The sequence below is a fragment of the Trichosurus vulpecula genome, chromosome 6 (assembly GCF_011100635.1).
Source record: "Trichosurus vulpecula isolate mTriVul1 chromosome 6, mTriVul1.pri, whole genome shotgun sequence".
NCBI lineage: Eukaryota > Metazoa > Chordata > Mammalia > Diprotodontia > Phalangeridae > Trichosurus > Trichosurus vulpecula.
This window is the reverse complement of record NC_050578.1, coordinates 261,730,017-261,745,640: the sequence shown is the minus strand read 5'-3', so window position 1 is coordinate 261,745,640 and position 15,624 is coordinate 261,730,017. Positions and strand designations below refer to the sequence as shown.

The 15,624-nt window shown below is 36.0% G+C and overlaps 1 protein-coding gene and 1 pseudogene across 1 annotated transcript; both read left to right on the top strand.

The window, feature by feature from the left end:
• Positions 1-5,391: 5,391 nt before the first annotated feature.
• Positions 5,392-6,334, top strand: LOC118855011 (annotated as a pseudogene).
• A 7,867-nt stretch (positions 6,335-14,201) lies between these two features.
• LOC118854320 (olfactory receptor 4P4-like) lies at positions 14,202-15,131 on the top strand. The gene has a single exon (XM_036764677.1). It carries the CDS (start codon positions 14,202-14,204, stop codon positions 15,129-15,131), a length of 930 nt encoding a protein of 309 aa, XP_036620572.1.
• The last annotated feature ends 493 nt before the right edge of the window (positions 15,132-15,624 follow it).

The window sequence follows — 15,624 nt, the reverse complement described above, 5'->3', positions numbered from 1 at the left end:
GAAGAAATAGAGAGCAAAACCATACTAGTCAGGGACCTCAACCTTCTGCTCTCTGAGCTTGATAAATCTAGTCTCAAAATAAACAAGAAAGAAGTTGAGGAGGTGAATAGAATTTTAGAAAAGACAGATATGAGAGATCTCTGGAGAAAATTGAATAGAGATATAAAGGAACGTACTTTTTACTCAGTGCTGCATGGCATATACTCAAAAGCTGACCATGTACTAAGACATAAAAAACACTTAATCCAGTGCAGAAAGGCTGAAATAGTCAATACATCCTTCTCAGATCAAGAGGCAATAAAAATTATTTAAAATAAAGGACCATGGAAAGATAAACTAAAAATTAATTTGAAACTAAAATATCTAATCCTAAAGAATGAGTGGGCCAAAGAACAAATCATTGAAACAATTAATAACTTTATTCAACAGAATGACAATAATAAGACAACATACTAAAACTTACAGGATGCTGCAAAAGCATTTCTTAGGAGGAGTTTTATATCTCTAAATGCTTATATAAATAAAATAGATTAAAAAGGAGATCAATGAAATGACATGCAACTGAGAAAGCTAGAAGAAGAACAAATTGAAAATGCCCAATTAGATAACACATTGGAAATACTGGAAATCAAAGAAGAGATTAATAAAATTGAAATCAAGAAAAGTATTGAACTAATAAATAAAACTAAGAGCTGGTTTTATGAAAAAAAAAATAACATTGATAAACCATTGGTCAATTTGATTAAAAAAATGAAAGAAGAGAACCAAATTACCAGTATCAAAAAGGAAAAGGGTCAATTCACCTCCAATGAAGAGGAAATTAAAACAATAATTAGGAATTATTTTACCCAATTGTATGCCCCAAAGTTTGATAACCTCAGGGAAATAGATGGATATTTACAAAATTACAAATTGCCCAGGTTAACACAAGATGAAGTAAACTACCTAAATTACCCCATCTCAGAAAAAGAAATTGAACAAGCCATCAGTGGACTCCCCCAGGAAAAAATCTCCAGGGCCAGATAGTTTTACATATGAATTCTGCCAAACATTTAAAGAACAATTAATTCCCATACTTTATAGACTATTTGGGAAAACAGGTGAAGAAGGAGTCCTACTAAATTGTTTTTACGGCACGAAGATGGTACTAATACCTAAACCAAGAAGAGTCAAAACAGAGAAAGAAAATTATAGACCAATTTCCCTAACGAATATTGATGCAAAAATTTTAAATAAAATATTAACAAAAAGATTGCAGCAACTTATCATGAGAATAATATGCTATAACCAGGTAGCATTTATTCCGGGCATGCAAGGCTCATTCAATATTAGGAAAACTATCAGCGTAATTGATCATATCAATAAAAAACTAGCAGAAACCATATGATTATCTCAGTAGATGTAGAAAAGGCTTTTGACAAAATATGACACAAATTCCTAATAAAAACACCAGAAAGCATAGGAATAAATGGAGTCTTCCTTAAAATTACAAATACCGTTTGCCTAAAACCATCAGCAAGCATTATTTGTAATAGGGATAAGCTAAATGAATTCCCAGTAAGATCAGGGGTGAAACAGGGATGTCCATTATCACCCTCATTATTCAATTTAGTACTAGAAATGTTAGCTTAACATTAAGAGAAGAAAAAAGAAATTGAAGAAATTAGAATAGGCAAAGAAGAAACTAAGTTATCACTTTTTGTAGATGATATGGTGATTTACTTAGATAATCCTAGAGATTCAAGTAAAAAATAATAAACAACTTTAGCAAAGTTACAGGATATAAAATAAACCCACATAAATCCTGGGCATTCCTATATATTACTAACAAGAGATAAAAAGAGAAATTCTACTTATATTTACTGTAGACACTGTAAAATATTTGGAAGTCTACCTGCCAAGACAACCCATGGCCTATATGAACAAAATTATGAAACACTTCTCACACAAATAAAGTCAGATCTTATTAAATGGAATAACATCCATCTCTCATGGTTAGGCTGAGCTAATATAATAAAAATAACAATTTTACCTAAATTAATTTACTTATTCAGTCCCATACCAGTTGAACTACCAAAAAAAAAATATTATACAGATCTGAATAAAATAAAAACAAAATTCATCTGGAAGAACTAGAGGTCCAGAATATCAAGGGAACTAATGATAATAAATGCTAGGGAAGGTAGCCTAGCCATAAAAAATATTAAACTGTACTACTAAGCAGCAGTCCTCAAAACTAAATGGTACCGGCTAAGAAACAGAGTGGTAGATCAGTGGAATAGGTTAGGTACACAAGACACAGCAGTCAACGACTACAGCAATCTAATGTTTGGTAAACCCAAAGAATCAAGTTTCTGGGCTAAGAATTCACTATTTCACAAAAACCTGCTGTGAAAATTGGAAAATGGTAGGGCAGAAACTGGGCATAGACCCATATCTTACACCATATACCAAAATAAAGTCAAAATGGGCACATGATTTAGGAATAAAGGTTGATAATATAAGCAATTTGGGAGAGCAAGGAATGGTTTACCTGTCAGATTTATGGGAAAGGGAAGAATTCATGACCCAACAAGAGACAGAGAGTGTTACAAAATGCAAAATGAACAATTATGATCATTCTAAACTGAAATGTTTTGTATAAACAAAGCCAATGTGACAAAGACTATGAGGGAAGCAGAAAATTGGGAGAAAATATTTACAACCAATGTCTCTGATAAAGCCCTCATATCTAAAATATATAGGGAACTGAGTAAAATTTATAGGAATACAAATCATTCCCCAATGGAGAAATGGTCAAATGTTATGAACAGGCGGTTTTTAGAAAAAGAAATTAAAGATATCTCTATTCATATGATAAAAATGCTCTAAATCACTATTGATTAGAGAAATGCAAATCAAAACATCTCTTCTGTCAGATTGGCTAAAATGATGAAACAAGAAAATGATAAATGCTGGAGAGGATGTGGGAAAATTGGAACACTGTTACACTGCTGGTGGAGTTGTGAACTGATATCGCCATTTTGGAGAGCAATTTGGAAGTATGCCCAAGGAGATATAAAAATGTGCATACCATTTGACCCAGCAATACGACTGACTCCTAGGGCTATATCCCAAAGATATCACAAAAGTGGGAAAGGGACATGTGTCTCCAAAAATATTTATAGCTGCTTTTTTGTGGTGGCAAAAAATTGGAAATTATGGCGATGCTGCTCAATCAGGGAATGTCTGAACAAGTTGTGGTCTATGAATGTAATGGAATACTACTGTGCTGTAAGAAATGGGGAAGATATGGACTTCATAATAACCTGGAAAGACCTACATGATCTGGTGCTGTGTTAGAAGAGCAGAACCAGGAGAACATTTTACACAACCACAGACATACTGATTCCTTGTTGACCAACTTTTACCAACTTAGCTCTCCTCAGCAATACAAGGCTCAAAGACAGCTCCAAAGGACTCATGATGGAAAAAAGCTACCTACAGGCCAGAGAAAGAACTATGGATTCTGAATGCAGATTGAGGCAAACTATTTACTTTCTTTTATTTTCCTCTTTTTTTTTTTAGTTTTGTGTCTTCACTCTCATGATTCATCCCATTGGTCATAATTCTTCTTTGCAACTTGACTCTTGTGTAAATAAGTTTAATGCAAATGTCTATGTAGAATCTATACCAGACTGCATGACATCTTGTAAGGCAGGAGGGATGGGATGGAAGGGAAGAAAATTTGAAACTCAAGAACATGTAAAACTAAGTGCTATAAAAATAAAAAATCTAATTAAAAATGTATTCAGCTGTAAATATCTCTAAATTTTAATAGTCCCTTTGAACCTGTGAGTATCTATTTTTTTTACCAAAACCTCAAATTCTTTATGTTAGAAAAAAGTAATGATGCTTGTCCCTCACTTCTTTCCTGCCCAGGTGACAATATAAATTCTTGGTTGTGTGTTTATGTGATGTTTGTGTATGTGTGTGTTTTCTCCTCCCCCCAAAAGAGGAAATGGATCAGAAAGCCTCTGAAACATGTTTTTTTTTGAAACCTGAAGAACTCTAATATATCACTTTCTATCTCAAACCCACTTAAACTTCATTCTTTTGTTCGAAGTGGAAAGGTAATGAAGACATTTCTCTCTGTTAGGTATAACAGTATTTTGCATAATTGTATGTTATACAATTGTGGTCTGTTTTAAGTTGTTATTTGACTCTTAGTGAAGTGGCCTGAAAAAAAAAGCATAATTATGCATAAATCAAACCTATTCCAGCTCTAGTTTTGAGATTACAGCATTCATATAAAAGAAATAAAAGAAAATTATATGAGAAAATAAAAAAAAACAAACCACATGCATAAAGGGATTTTAGTAGCATGGGCAAGAATACTATTGACCTACCTAATTCTCAAAGAGTTTCTAGTATTTTGCTGAAAAAAATATATTCCATGATCTTCCCAAATTTAAAGGTATATAATGATTCACTCAAATAATGCATTGTATTATGAAGGCAGAATTTATAATTTCAAAGAGAATCATATATATGTCTGAAAGGTTCAGAACTGCAGGATATAAGGAATTCTCAAGGTAGGAGGCAGAAGAATTAAAGCATGTATTTAAGCTCCAGAGTAACAGACCCACAAACCAGCATCTCCATTTTGATATTTGCATCCAAAGCCTCCAGGCCCAATAAGTCTGCCTCACAAGAGTAACCAGGAGGCCACAGAGAAGCATGATGGTATAAAGCAAAATCATATACATGCTTCCCCTCTATGGTAAAAAGATTACCCACTGGCCTCAAGTCCTTGCTCAGCACTCCTCGATGCACATGTAGGTCAGCTCTGCTACCAGCAGCTCCTGCTTCAGCTTTGGCTGCAGCTGCTTCTGGCTCCAACGGAAGCTGTTTTTAACCATCCAGCTAGATCCATCCACAGCTTCTGCCGGCATGCCAGGAAAGCACAGGTTCTTTCGATCTGCTTAAGCAAGGTGAAGGGGTTGACCGGGAAAGCACAGGTTCTTTTGATTTGCTTAATCAAGGGAAGCAAGGTGAAGGGGCTGACAAGCTTACTTCAATCCAACATACAGACAGCATTCATTTAGTTCAGGGGAAAAAGCCTCTTCTATCCCAGACATGTAAACTAGGCCCTCCCTGGAGTTAGCCCTACCCCTCCAAGGTTCCAAACCTAACAGGGCTCCAGGCCTGGGGCCCAGCACCCAGCAAGGCTCAATGAGATAAACTGAGTCACTCAAAGAAAACAAAGGCCACTCTGCTTACATGCATTATATATCTAAATAATCTGGGGATAAACTTTATATAGACCATGATGCTTGTGATAATTTATCCTATTCCATTTAATTAGATAAATTGGCATTCTCCTAGATGTTAATAAAATATTTGAAATACATGGAAAATCAGAACAATGTAACAGAGTTTGTTATTTTGGGACTTTTCATGAACCAGGATCTCAAAATGATGTGTTTTTTAATCTTCTTGTTCTGCTATTTTGCGATTTTCCTTGGGAACTTTATCATCTTTATCACCATCACATGTAGCCATCTTATCCAAGAGCCCATGCACTAATTTCTGTGTTATTTACCTTTAGTCAATCTAGCATAAACATCCACTATAGTCCCTTAGTTCATCAGGGACTTAGTTGTTAAAGAAAAATAATTCCATTTATTAGTTATATGACTCAACTCTTTACTGCTCACTTCCTGGCTACTGTTGAGATGTTCATCTTGGTTTCCATGGCCTTCAATTGCTATGTTGCCATTTGTAAACCCTTACACTACATGATCATAGGGAATCGACAGAGATGTAACACATTGTTCCTGATAGCCTGGGCATGGCCTTTTGGCATGCCATTGCACAGATGGTTATTGTCTCTAGCTTGCCATTTTGTGGCCCTAATCAAATAGATCACTATATGTGTGATGTTAAACCCCTCTTAAAACTTGTCTGTGCAGACACACATATTACTAATATCTTAGTCATATCCAATTCTAGGATGTTTGTATTAACAACTTTTCTTGTCTTGGTGGCATCTTACATTGTCATATTATACAATCTTAGAAAACACTCATCAGAAGGTTGGCGCAAAGCCCTCTCCACTTGTGGTTCCCACGTTATGGTTGTTGTTTTGTTCTTTGTGCTCTGTATTTCCACCTATATTCTACTTCCTGGTGCCAGAAAAAATGATAAGGAGTTTTCCATGTTTTACACTATCGTTGAACCCATGCTGAATCCTCACACCAATACAATGAGAAATGCAGAGACGAAGAACTCCATGCAGAAGGTGTGGACTAACCAATTGTCATTGATATTTAAATATAAAGATAAGTTTTAATTTTATTTTTCCCTCTTTATGCCCTTGGTGAAGAAATGCGTATTGTGTCACCAAAGGTATGTCGTCCCTCCACATCAACAAGTAATTACTATTCTTAAAAAAAATCATCAAGTCCAAAGTAAAAAACAGGAATATATCTTTATCAAGACTTTGTAAAACTGTTGGTGTGTGGCACCAGGCTATGTACTATTCAGTCACTTCACAAATAGTGTATTGTGGAAAGGATGAACATAAAGAATAATCTATCATTTTATTTTCTTCTCTTACATGATTCCTTATTCCAAATCCAGAATATGTTCATCTTTTTGGAATGGCAAAGAAATGAGCTGTCACATAGGGCCAGCCTCTGTCTCAACTGTGAAGTAATCAAAGTTTTTCTTCAATAATCAAGTATATCAGAAAAATGCACAAATATTTCCCAAGCCCATACTCTGTGACAGGCACTGTGCAAAGCACTTGGGATACAAATACCAGTGCAATGAAAGACAGTCCTTGCCCTCAAGGAACTTATATCCTAATGATGAAAGACAGCATATAAAAGAGTGCTGATAATTTGGGAAGAGAGAAGATGTGGGAAAATTATATCCATCTAGAGGGGCATGGCAGGAAAGGAATTCCAAAGAGCAAAGAGCAGAGCCTAGTGAAGAGTGATGGAGTGAAAATGGCTAGCCTGGATAATTCATTAAAATGTGTGTTGAAGTAGGAACTGACCAGTAAGAGGAAGGCATTATCTAAGGCAGTAGGTATCTTCCAGGATGAAAAGCCAAAGAACGCTGGAATAATAAAGAATGCAGAGAGACAGGAGCAGACTTAATAGAGAAATGACACTTTCCAATCTGTTCTTCCTTGCTTTCTGCTGATGCCTTTGAACAAAAGAAATTCAAGAGATAGGTTCCTTTGTCACTATTTTGTTTGCTCTAAATTTTATGTAAATTTGTCCTTTCAAAAAAATTTCCTACAATGTAAAAATGGCATTAGAAATTAGGGAAACCCTGATTTTCCCCTTAAAAAGAAGTCAACAAAACTGTGTAAGGGATGCTGGATTTGGAATCATAAATACCTGAATTCAAAGCCTACCAAAATATTTATTAGCTATGTGACTATTTACATAACTTCACCACCCTTCACCATCACCTTCATCATCATTATTCTCATCATTTCCTAAGAAATATCAATTCAGGCACTCAAAATGTGAGTCTAAGGAATTTAACTCTTCTGATGAAGTACATGTTGGAGTTATAAATTATCATACTTTGAACAGTGTTAAACACACACACACACACACAGACACACACACACACACACACACACATGCAGACAAACCACAGATGGAATAAGAGGTAATACACAGTCCTGGCCATACTCTTTTATCTTCCACAATAGATATAAGTTGTTGAAAATTATGAGTATGCACAGAGACAAAAATGCAAAAAAATAAAATGTACCTACCTTATTTGTCCTTCAATTACTCTTTGTACAAAATATAAAGGGATGACATGAAGAGGAAGAGCAAGAATCACAACATTCCTTTTCCTGCTTGAATAATGTGGTGATACCTAGCCTGGCAGAGGGGAAGCACCAGTCAAGGTTCTTCTCATAACAAGGCATATCTGCTGTTTTCCTCCCTCTATTATGCTACTCTGGTGCGTTCCCTGCTGTATGTAGTAAACAGTAAGGTCTTTGAGGTTAAGGAATTCACAACAAGAGGCTGAAAAAAAAGACAGTGCGGGACTAAGCTGGGTGGTCTTTAATGTCAAATAGACATTTTAAAAGTCATAGAAAACCACTGAAGTTTTTTTTGGTGAGAATAATAGTATACTCAGAATTATTTCATTGGAAAACCACTGTGGCAGCTAGTTGAGGAGTGGATAAGAGATAGGAGAATGTAGAAAGCTAGATCCATTTGGAGACTATCATGATATTTCAGGCAAGAGGTGGTAAAAGGTCTGAACTATACTATCTATGGTATGGGTAGAAAAAAGTGTACTGATGAAAGGGATGTGTAGGAGACAGAATTGAGAAGATTGGGCATATTATCAGACGGGGAGGATTAGGAAGGGCAAAGAAAAGAGACAAGTTAAAAAAGTAACTAGGAAAATGATTTTGAGAAGAGGGAAATTTACAAAGAAGAATGGTTTCAGGGGAAAGTTAATGATTTTATTGGCCATTTTGAGTTTGAGATGTCTTTAGGAAATCCAAGTGGAGTTATCCAGCACATGGTTAGAAATGCAGGAATTGAGATAAGGAAAGTTATTGGGTAAATTTGCATTTTGGAAGAAGTTTGCATCAAGCTAATAGTTCTTACTATGGTAATAGAAAAGATTACCAAATCACTAGGAGCAGATAACTAAAGGGAAATTCCTTAAAATTGGGATCATGCTAATATCTACTTGGGGATAGGAGGATCCTGATGATAAGATGCAGGAGAAGGTAATGAATAGAGTAGATTCTACAAATAGGTCCATAATGTTTTCCTAGATGTCACATATAATTTTGGGATATACTCAGATAGTAGAAGTATCCATTTTGTGTATTTCTAATACTCAGTAAACACCTATGATCTGGCAGACCCAATATTTAATAGTACTTATGACATGCTACCCAGGAAGTAAACAGAAAGCAAATGAACATCAAAGTACAATTTTGGCTTACTGCTATGTGTATTGACTAATGAAGCAGCCTAATCATCACTGAAAAATAACAGAGTAATTTAATTTAACCAAGCAGTAAAGATTGCTTCTGTTGATAATAGTCTACATGTTGGATTGCTTTGAAAAGCCTCTGGGAGTCCATCTCCCTGGACTCTAATATACCTTTAAATTCAAGTAATATTCAGGGACTTTTTCCTGGAATCTACTTTTCTTCAAAGGTTTAATGTGGAGACAGTGATTTTGAATGACTGATATTTTTCTGGACTCAGTTCAAGACTGAAAGGATCTGTCTATAGAACTTGAGCCTACTTGCTATCCTAATGAGTCACAGACACCATGAAAAAAAAATCAGCTTCCTTCAAGTTGAGAGAAAGCCTTTTGGAGATTTTTTCGGCCATTGTGTTGGACCCCACAGATCGATATTTGCCAACAATGCCTCCTCAGGTATCAGTCCAGCTTTTCAGGCTCTAGGTTTGGGTTCTTATAGCGTAGCATAATTGAAGTCATGGTACCTTTATTTTCTTTTCCAGGTTGTATTTATTTTCATTGCCTTGAACCCTGGGTTTTCCCTGGACCAGGGAATTTTTAACCTCTTTTTGTGTCTGGAAAAGCTTGTGAACACCTGAGAATAAAGTTGTTAAATACATAAAATACAATTCATAAGATTACCAAGGGAAAAATTATATTTTAAAAAGATGTATTTTTCTCCATCCAACATCACCAGGCATCCTTAAATGTGTCCATGGTTTGCAGGTTAATATCCCCTTCCTATAAACAACAACATTCTGCTAATATCAGAAATCTCTCTCTAATTTGTGTATATTTATATGCTTTTTCTCTCAAATCATCATCTTCATAGATTGAGTAATGAAAACTCTTTAGTGGTTTTGGAAGAGATTTGCGCCAGATCATAAACATGGATGACATATTAACTGGGTCATTTCAATACAATCACTGGCCCCATTCTCTATACTGTGATATTGCTCAAAATTATGTTCCTCTATTTCCCATACATAGTCTGTCACTGAACCCTTCCTCACTTCCCTGCCTTCACTCATGAGGGACAAAGTGAGTGACAATAAAATATAGAACTTAAAGGGTTATTATGAAAACCATGCTATGTAAAGCTGTCATATGTTATGGAAATATGATTATTTTCTCTTTTAGGGTTTACTTTTTGCCCTCTAATAGATTTTCTAAGGCAGTAAAGGAGGCACTTAGATGGACATAGTTTCAATTAGAATCACTGATCCTTACAGTAGCACAGTGCTTAATATATTTCAAAGTTCGTTGTCAAATATTAGCTGTTCTATCACCCTCTTAAAGAGAGGAGAGGAAGAAGTAGAAGAAGTAGAAGAGGAAGAAGAAGAAGAGGAGGAGGAGGAGGAGGAGAAGAAGAAGAAAAAGAAGCAGAAGAGAAGTAGAAAAAGGAGGAGGAGGAAGAGGAGGAAAAAGAGAGATAAAGACAGAAAAAAAAGAAAGAAAAGAAGGAAGGAGGGAAGGAAGTGAGGAAGGAAGGAAAGACAAAGAAAGAAGAAAGGAAGAAAGAAAGAAAGAAAGAAAGAAAGAAAGAAAGAAAGAAAAGAAGGAAGGGGTAGGAAGGAAGGGAGGAAGGAAGGAAGGAGAGACAAAGAAGAAAGGAAGAAAGAAAGAATGAATAAAAGAAGGAAAGAAAGGAAGGAAGGAAAGAAGGAAGGAAGGAAGGGACAGAGAGAAATAAAGAAAGAAGGGAAGAAAGGTAGGAAGTAAGGAAGGAAGTAAAGAAGAAAGAAAGAAAGAAAGAAGGAAGGAAAGAAAAAGAAAGAAAGAAAAAAGAAAGAAAGAAAGAAAAAAGAAAGAAAGAAAGGGAGGGAGGGAGAAAGAAAGAAAGGAAGGAAGGAAAGGAGGGAGGAAGAAAGAAAGATAGGAAGGAAGGAAAGGAGGAAGGAAGAAAGAAAGGAAGGAAGGAAGGGAGGAAGGAAGGAAGAAAGGAAGGAAGGAGAGACAAAGAAGAAAGGAAGAAAGAAAGAATGAATGAAAGAAAGAAGGAAAGAAAGGAAGGAAGGAAAGAAGGAAGGAAGGGACAGAGAGAAATAAAGAAAGAAGGGAAGGAAGGTAGGAAGTAAGGAAGGAAGGGACAGAGAGAAATAAAGAAAGAAGGGAAGAAGGTAGGAAGGAACGGACAGAGAGAAATAAAGAAAGAAGGGAAGAAGGTAGGAAGGAAGGAAGGAAGTAAAGAAGAAAGAAGGAAAGAAAGAAAGAAGGAAGGAACGAAAAGAAAGAAAGAAAAAAAGAAAGAAAAAAGAAAGAAAGAAAGGAAAAAGAAAGAAAGAAAGGGAGGGAGGCAGGAAGAAAGACAGAAAGGAAAGAAGGAAGGAAGGAAGGAAGGAAGGAAGAAAGAAAGAAAGAAAGGAAGGAAGGAAGGAAGGAAGGAAGGAAGGAAGGGAGGGAGGAAGAAAGAAAGAAAGAAAGGAAGGAAGGAAGGAAGGAAGGAAGGAAGGAAGGAAGGAAGGAAGGAAGGAAGGAAGGAAGGAAGGAAGAACACAGAACTAGTGTTCCAAATCTAACATTGTAGCTATAAGTGAATTGCTTTCCCTGCTCTATGCCATTGACAGCTTTTAAAATATTTTAACAGGAGAAACTAGTATTTATCTCACCATTTCTCTCTTTGGAACTTTGAAAAATATATTGATAAAAAGACATTGAACTTGAGTACAGAGAACCTAGTTTTGAAGTACAGCTCCATTGCTTACTAGCTATGACAATTATCAAATCACTTCACTATGTGATCCTAAGTTTTCTTATCTGTTAAAAGGAAGGATTTAGATTTGATGACATCTAAATTCTCTTCTAACAGCAAAGTCCAATGTATGATTCACCATTTTGGAATAAATCACAGTCAGATCTATTACAGAGATATGAGACATACAGCTGGGAAATGTGCAAAAGAAATTCTTCAGTGTTTTTTTTTCCTCCTGTATTACATTCAGCAATTCAGTGTTTCTGTCTACCTCCAATCTTTTAGACACCGCAGGTCAGGACATAGATTATTCAGTGAAAGGTAGCCTAGGTAACATTACACTTGATTCCAGTTGAATTTTCTCAGGACACTTGGAGGAGGACTGAAATTTTGGGGAGAAATTGAACAGAAGCTATATTAAGCATTCATTTCAAATGGCAGCAGATGTTCATAGATTTATTTTCTCTTGTCTATAACCAGATCATGCCCTCCAAGTGGTAAGGGAATCCTCAATTAATCTTGCCTCCATAACATTGTGATGGTAAATCAGTCCTGTTTGCTCCATAAGTAAGCCTTATAACTACCATATCTCACCTAGTACAATCACAGAACTCAGCCCAGAGTACATGCTTTCATCAGCAATAACTCCATATATATCCATTAAACTCCTACCATATACAAAGTACAACAATTAAGCAATATTTTGAAGAAAGCAAAATGCCCAAGAGTTAGTAAAAACTGTATCTGGTTACCATCTCTGACAAAGGCAGATATCTTAGAAACAATTCCTTAGTGCTGCCTCAGTCTGATGGAGGTATGACCCAATTCTTTACTTCTCATTTCCTAGTAGGTGTTGAGCTGTTGGTCCTAGTATCCATGGTCTTTGATTGCCATGTCACCATGTGTAAACTCTTACACTTCATGACGGATGTCATCAGACAGTGATGTAACACACTGATCTTGTTTACATGGTGTACATCTACTCACCATCCTGAGGTTCTTTTCATTGTCCTGACCTAATAGTTCAATTATGTGTAACTCAAAACTCCTCTTAAAGCTTGCTTGCATGGGCACGTATGCTGCTATATTTTAGAATCTAGAATAATGGGCAAAGTTCTGGTTTTCCTTTTGAAAAATGAAATTGATAAAACAATATAATGCCCAGAAGAGAACAATCAGTATGATGGGAAACATCAATGTCAGGCCATAACAGCATCCACTGAAATTAATGGATATATTTAACTGTGAATAAAAGAAGATATCGCGAGCGTTTTCAGTTATATGAAGGGGTAACTTGAGGAAGAAGAATTACTATAAGTCTTGTGGGATGGAATTAGAAGTCATGCATATAAGTTTCAAAGAGACATTCTGATTTCAATATAAGGACAAAAACTTCCTGAATATTGTTGAAAAGTGGAATAATGTGTTGGATGGTATTTGGTTCCCTAGTAGTTGAGGTCTGCAGGACACTCCAGCCTATTCTAAGAGTCTTCAACTACTAGGGAACCAAATATTGTTGACATTCTCACCCCTGGTTTCTGAGAAGTTTAACAAGTATTTCTGGAAAATCTATTTTTACTCATATGATTTCTAGTCAGCATATAGTTTGGTATACTTTACGTGTGTGTGTGTGTGTGTGTGTGTGTGTGAGAGAGAGAGAGAGAGAGAGAGAGAGAGAGAGAGAGAGAGAGAGGGAGAGAGAGAGAGAGAGAGAGAGAGAGAGAGAGAGAGAGAGAGAGAGTGTGTGTGTGTGTGTGTGTGTGTATCTTTCCTGTAGTCTCCTCACTTCACTATTGTTTGATGCTTTAAAAGCCAGGAATAATTTGATTTAATTTAATCTACTGATTGACTTAGATATGGGGTGGGAAAGGCCTTGCAAGTCTGTTATATTCAATATTTGGTTTTGATGTCCCCCTATATATTTATCCTCAACTTCCTGAATAGTTTTAAAATATTCACATTGGTACTTAATGTTTAGACTTTTAATTAATTCCCATATAAAAAAGCTAAATTTAGATTTATGTCCATTGGCTAAGAAAGGAAATGTCTTCTTTATTGTTCAATTTTCTTTTCTTAATCAAATATATTAAAATTAATTATGTCGTGATCAACTCTGAATGGTGCCTAGACCCAAGAAAATGGTCCTATTGATGTCAAAACACAGCTAGCGTATTCTTAAGATATAGTCATCTCTTAAAATGGTATTATATTTATAAAACTAAAGATGTCAATGTATTTCATTGGCAAAGAAGGAAATGTTGGGTGGACAATGAAATTTAGAAATTTTCCATGGGATGGATAATATTAAGACTATCTTTGATCCTCTCATTAAAAATGTTTTAAAATGAATCAAATTTAAGAACATATGTAGTAATGTTGTAGAATTTGACTTTATCTTCATAAAGAATTATTAATTTGGTGCTAGCTAGGCTTTATTATGACCTCTATATTTTCAGGTTAATTAAACTTCTGGATAGCTATTATCTTCTTTCAATATATGGAAAATCATAATAATGTCACTGAATTCGTACTCTTGGGACTTCTCATGAAGAAAGAAATGAAGACAATATGTTTTCTCATTTTCCTGGCGTGTTACTTAGCGATCTTCTTGGGAAATTTCGTTATCTTCATCACCATCACATCCAGCCATCTGATGCAGCAACCAATGTACTACTTTCTTTGGCACTTGTCCTTCATGGATCCTTGCTTCACTTCCACCATAGTACCCAGACTGATCAGTGACTTAATTGCCACAAGGAAGACCATCTCCTACAATTGCTGCATGACTCAGCTCTTTACTTCTCACTTACTGGGAGGTGTTGAAATGTTCATTCTGGTGTCTATGGCCTTTGATCGCTATGTTGCCATCTGTAAACCCTTACACTACATGATAATTGTAAGCAGGCAGAGATGCAACCTGCTGATTCTGCTTGCCTGGGTGGTGGCATTTTGGCACTCCATTGCCCAGCTACTCATGATCCTGAGGTTACCCTTCTGTGGCCCTAATCAAATAGATCACTATATGTGTGACTCAAAACCCCTCTTAAAGCTTGCCTGCACAGACACACATGTTGCTAGTATTTTAGTCATTGCTAACACTGGAATGGTTGTATTGGCAACATTTCTGGTCTTGGTGGCCTCTTACATCATCATATTATATAATCTTAGGAAGCACTCATCTGAAGGTAGGCGTAAAGCCCTCTCCACTTGTGCTTCCCATGTCATGGTTGTTGTTCTGTTCTTTCTACCTTGTATCTCCACTTATATCCCACCTCCCAATTTCCTAAATAATGACAAAGAGTTTTCAGTGTTTTACACTGTGATTGCACCTATGTTGAACCCTCTCATTTACACACTGAGAAATGTAGAAATGAAGAATGCCATGCGAATGGTATGGTACAGAAAATTGCCTTTGTTATTCAAATAAAATGGATAAATTTCAATGTGTGTTTTTTTTTCTTTTACATCAATCCAGTTAAGAAATAAGTACATGCATCACAAAACTTTCAGGAATAAACACTACCTTAAATAACACTGACTACCCAGGTTCCAGAATGCCTACAGAAATGGTACATTTATTGGTTCTCCCAGGGTTTTCCAGAATCTTTAATGAGATTTTAGCTATCTAGGCTCTGTTTTCACTGAAGTGTCAGTCTGGTTACATGTACCCCAGTTCTACTTGAATATTAGCAATTGGATTGCTTTTAGAAAGAGGTATAATAATGAATATATAAACATATCTCTTTACCATTTCATTTTCTGAGGGGGGGAATGGGATTAGGCTCATAGATTAGCTGAGCTCTTATATAGCACAGCCCTAGTTTCAAATCCATTCTCCCTGTTGGCTTCAAGTACCAGGCACCCTGACCTCTCAAGTCTTCCCTGCTGGGCTGGCTCAAAGCAACGTCCCTCCTAAACTG